Source organism: Phytophthora cinnamomi (genome assembly GCF_018691715.1).
Source record: "Phytophthora cinnamomi strain GKB4 chromosome Unknown Contig3, whole genome shotgun sequence".
Lineage (NCBI taxonomy): Eukaryota > Oomycota > Peronosporomycetes > Peronosporales > Peronosporaceae > Phytophthora > Phytophthora cinnamomi.
In genome coordinates this window covers 1,246,759-1,251,740 of record NW_027150936.1, presented here as the reverse complement: position 1 = coordinate 1,251,740, position 4,982 = coordinate 1,246,759, and the positions used below count along the sequence as shown (strand labels likewise).

Below are 4,982 nucleotides of genomic sequence, written 5' to 3'. Positions count from 1 at the left end.
GGGAACCTGCACGCTCCACCTAAATCGACTGCTGTGCTTTTATCGCTGAAACGGCCTAGGCGCTTTTCAGTGGGGAACCACGTCCCGTGAGCACTTGATCTCCGGCCACGCGAGGCAGCGTGGCGTTTTTGATTGTGACCGAGGCAGAGGCACAGCGCTACCAAAGGCGCAGACTCGGCCGAGTTGCTTTTTGATGGGACGACGAGCCTCGTCAGTCCACAAACCCTCGCTATGCACCAAAAATTCGCTCCGCACTGCAAGGCCCACTGCTATCAACCGTCCCATCGCAGCACGACACCACGCGTAAATCCCTGTGGAAAGCTTAACCGACGTTGGTTATGCGTTCCTGGAGGCTGTAGATGCCTTGACGACAGGCAGAAGTTCACCTGGTCAGTCTGGGGAAAACTTACAACATACGCGATTGCAGGTTTCGAGACAATGCTTATCTCAAACATTTTTTCCTGTTTCCCGACAAAGCTGGCAATTTTGAAGCATTTCGCCAGGAAGCTGTATTATTTCCAAGCATGTGCTTGTTTGCCAGGCCTCCTCAATGCCGCATGCTCCGCAGAAGAAGTACCGTAGTCTCCATTCGGTCGCGGTCACTGTGTCTAAGGATGGCATCTGGTGGGAGAGCGCTACGCTGCTGGTGAAAAATCGAGGCCTGGTTCCGTTGACTCGACGTGAGCTCACGGAGTTGTGCACGAATTCCCTCCGCTCAGCGCTTTGCCCTCGAAATGGACTGATCTGCATCGCAGACACTCCGCCCTAAGTTTCCGGTGGAGAAACCTGACTCAACCCGTGTGACGCACTTGACTCTCACTTGACCCTCCAGTAGACTTGAGGGCACGCCAGGGATATTTTTCTACCTGTAATGGTGTTGAGGTCAGTTATCTTCCTGCCTAAAGCGTTGACGAGTTGCTACAAAAGTACACTCCCGTCATCTTGAAGTCAGTTGTTTCTGCCCCTGGAAAAGCAGGCTCAGCGCCCGCCTCTAAAACATCTCTTTGCTGCAAAGAGGTCAAGCAAACGCCTTACTAACACCTTCAGAGCACGGGCGCGCTTGGCATGAGCGGTGCAGCCCCAACCAAAGCGGTTTGTACGGAACTTCGCGCGGTCGAAGACTGCTGGATGTCTCCGACGCGTGCAATTGTCCGAGTCGAGCTCTCCGTCTCGACGGCAACGGGTGCTTTAACGGAAGGCCGCAGGTCAAGGCGTAACAAGTGAGACCAAGCTCTGCACGCACTCAACCGATTCGATGGCGTCGGATGAAAGCGCCTGATATTCCACCCCAGCGCAGGGCGGATCGTGTGGACAGACCAGCCGCCTTGGTCCGCCCCCGCCTTGCAAACCTGCTGGAAAGGCTGACTCGGCTCGCGCTCATAAACTGCTCGTACGAATCGTAGGCGCAATCACAGCAGGCAGCAAAGCTCGAGGGGCTCCGTATAGAGCACGGAAGGGGAGCAGCAACCGATGGAAAATCCGCTTCCAAAGTTGGCGCAAGCTCGATCGACCAAATTCCGTGCTTCGCGTGACGAGCTGTGGAGAGCATTCGCAGCGCCGAGGTGTATGCAGAGAGCGGTTCCATGTCGCGTGGCAGCAAAATCACGACGCAAGCATTCGACTGATGAGGATAAGGCAACATCACGTCAGAAGTTTGCCGAAACAGTGTTGGAGGACCTCATGAAGGGATTCAAGTCGAGCGGGCGCTCTACGTGCATGCAAACCATTTGTGTCAAACACCTTCAACGTACCACGTCCTCCTGCATTTAAAAGGCAAACAGCAGCTTCACTCAAATGATGTTAAACGATTTCATTGATTTCCCCATGTATTTGGTAATCTACTTCAGATAAAATAGCAAAAATACACGACAAGCAAATAGTACCCACGTCCTGAGCGGGATTCCTTATCCCCGAGGCTTCAGGCATTTTGTTGTGAATAGATGCTCTCGCGATCAGAGTATCCATCCACCAGCATCCAACCCGTAGCTCGTGATTCTACATCTCGAAAGTGAACTCGCTCACGACGGGGAAGTGGTCCGACAGGTTGAAGTGCGGCTGGCTGCGCCACATCCACGGCGACCTCGTGGTCAGTGGCTGGACCCAGCTCGTTGCAGACTTAGGCTGACGGTGGGTGCGCGAGTAGAGGATGTAGTCCAGCAACTCCAGACTGCCATCACTGCTCAGGCCGTCAGCAGCCAAGGCATTCACGCGCGGGTCGAAGCTGTACTTGCGCAAGTGCTTGTACTCCGCCGCCGATTCCTTCTTATCAGAATCGGACGCGTTGCCAAGCTCCCGGGGGCGGACGACCGAGGGGTCCTTGGCGCCAAAGATGTCCAGCATCTCGTCGTACTCCTCGTTCGTCTTGTTCAGCCAGTAGTTGACGTTCAAGTCACCAACAAACAAAACCACATCGTTCGTCTCGTCGATATCCATGGCATGCATAAAGTTCGCGACCATGTCCATCTGCAGTTTGCGCATCGTCCGCGACAGCGGGTCGTTCCAGGCTTGCAAGTGCGTTGAGAACACGTGCACCAGCAGGCCGTCCTTCAGGATCTTGCAGTACAGCACACCCTTGTCCGCCAGTTTGTCAGCGCCAGCGCACGCACCTTCAAACAGCTTCACCCGAACGCTCAGAATCGGGTACTTGCTGGCCAGCAGCACACCTCCATTCAGCAGCTTGCGCATGTTCGACTTGTTCATACGCTTGTGGCCCACCGTCGGCGAGAAAAAAAAGTAGCCCGCCTCCGACATCTTGTCCAGCAAAATATCACGCGCACGGTAGTCGAAGCACTCCGTCAGGACCCAAATGTCACACGGAGGCAGCAAGTCGCCGATCAACCTCGCGCGCGTGTTCTTCTTGGGTGAAACACTCGTAAACGCGCTCACCTTTCGCGGCAGCATCCACACGTTGTACGTTCCCACACTCAAATTCACCTGGCGTTTCTCCAGATGCGCCAAGTATCGCGTAGACTCCTTGGCCATGCACTTGAGATCGCCATCTTCACGCAGCGGCACGATCGTAGTTGGTGTCGCCTCCGTCGTCAGGTACAGATCACTGTCCTTGTAATACTCGCGCGGCCGGATACCACATGTTCGGCCATTAAACTTGGCGACAAGCGACATTGGCTGTCCCCAGCGCAGATACTCATCACTCTGAGCAACAGGTAGACGGTAGTTGCTGCCGCTCACCTGGTGTCGCACTGGCTCAACTGTTCCCACATAGTATTTGCCCAACGGGTTGTTAAACGACATGTTGGGCAGGTCCTTCATGAGCGCTTTCTGTCGGCGTCTTAGTTCCTGGCGGTCACGTTGTCGGTCACGCTGCTGTTGCAACGAATCGGTGATGTCGGAGACCATGTTCATGTACGACTCGGAGATGGATCTGTAAAACGGGTTCGGACCTGAGCCTGCAATTGCAGACGCCGACGAGCTCGCTGCCCGGCGGCGTCCACGACCAGACGACGTGTTCGGTCCATCGTTGAGACTGACGACCGTCGTTCCGGTCGGGTCGTCGCCGTAAGAAAGTGCCGGCTGGCGTGAGCGCGGATCCTCTATAGCCGCGCGGAAGGCCGCGGCGGTCGAGCTGGTCACGTCCAAGCTGCGTCGCTGGGCGCCGTATTGCACGGACCGCGCCGACTGCTGCTGTTTGCGACTGCGCGGTCTGTGCTTGTTCTGCTGAACGTTGTTCAGATTCTGCAGCTTCCTGCCCCTCGGGTAGCTGGTGAGCACCTGCATCTGCCGCTGCGTCTGCTGTCCCTGATTCTGCTCCGCTAGCTCCACCATGAAAGAGTCCTCCTGCTCCACTGCGGTCGTCGTGGGGTCCGCGACCGTGGCCCTCAGCGCCTCCGCCCCCGCGTTATTAACGCTGGCAGTGTTACTCGACGCCATGAGCGCCGTCGTGAGCGACTGGGGCCTCGTCCGCTTGATGTGGTTCAGGTGCACCGCGGACTCCTCTATGGCGAACAGACTCGCGCGCACCTGGCGGTGGAAGGCCAAGTTCACAGGAGGCTTGCTGATCGTCACAGCGCCCCTGTGGCTCAAGTACCTGATGGCTCTCCCAGTCTCCGCGTGCACCACCACCAGCGGCGTGCCGAACTTGACGGGCAGACCCACGCTGGAGAACACCAGCTGCTGCTTCTTCGGGTCGAACTCGAAGAGTCTGAAGGCCACGGAGCCGTGCGGGGCTTTGGATCCCCCCACGGGGTCGTCGGGCTCCCCGGCCACGCCGCTGGTGGTGGTGACGCGGCTGGAGGTGACGGCCGAGCCCTGCGTCTTGCTGCGCTCGCCCCCGAGCAGCGGCACGTCGAACGTTGCGTGCGTCTGCTGCGAGCAGACGGCGGGCTCGAGGTCGTCCTCGTTGTAGATGTCGTCGCCGAAGAGCGCGGCGTACCGCTTGCGGAACAGCCCCTTGCGCCACACGAAGAAGCCGGCGAGGCCCATGAGTCCGCCGGTTGCCAGCGTGGACGCGGCCAGCAGCGCCATTTGCTGGTACGTCAGGTTGAACTTGTGCGTCAGCGCGAGGAGCTGCCCCTCGCACAGGAAGGCCACGCGGTCGCCGTAGCAAATGTACTCGTCCATGTCGGGCACTGCGGGGTTTAGACATGGATGGCAAAAAAACGGGTTTAGACACTTTTTAGGAGGTGTTAAATGCGGGAAAGGGGTTAGACACTCACTGTCGCTCTTGGGCATTGCCGCCCGCCGCGAGTTGCTCTGCAGCAGCGGCAGCTCCTCGGCGTCCTCGACGTTCGGCATCTAGAACACTGCTTGTCGACTGCTGCTGGCCGACTCCGTCGCCACGCCGTGCCGAGCTCGTTGGCGTAAACCTCGCTGCCTTTTGCTCTGCGTTGTGTCCCTTTCAATTTGCACAGACACACGCCAGCAGCTCGTGGCCTCTGGGTCGTGTGCGGCCTGCAAGTTACTTTTGGAACTGACGGCGAGCGCTGAACTGTATTTGCCGCGTAATCCGAAGGAGTCTAACGCCC

General features: G+C 57.7%; 1 protein-coding gene across 1 annotated transcript; it reads right to left on the bottom strand.

Annotated features, from left to right (window-relative positions):
* Nucleotides 1-1,995: 1,995 nt before the first annotated feature.
* Nucleotides 1,996-4,752, bottom strand: IUM83_09266 (uncharacterized protein; the record flags this gene model as incomplete). Its single annotated transcript, XM_067933693.1, has 2 exons — nt 1,996-4,586; nt 4,674-4,752. 2 exons carry the CDS (start codon nt 4,750-4,752, stop codon nt 1,996-1,998), a joined length of 2,670 nt encoding a protein of 889 aa, XP_067799832.1.
* Nucleotides 4,753-4,982: the final 230 nt, after the last annotated feature.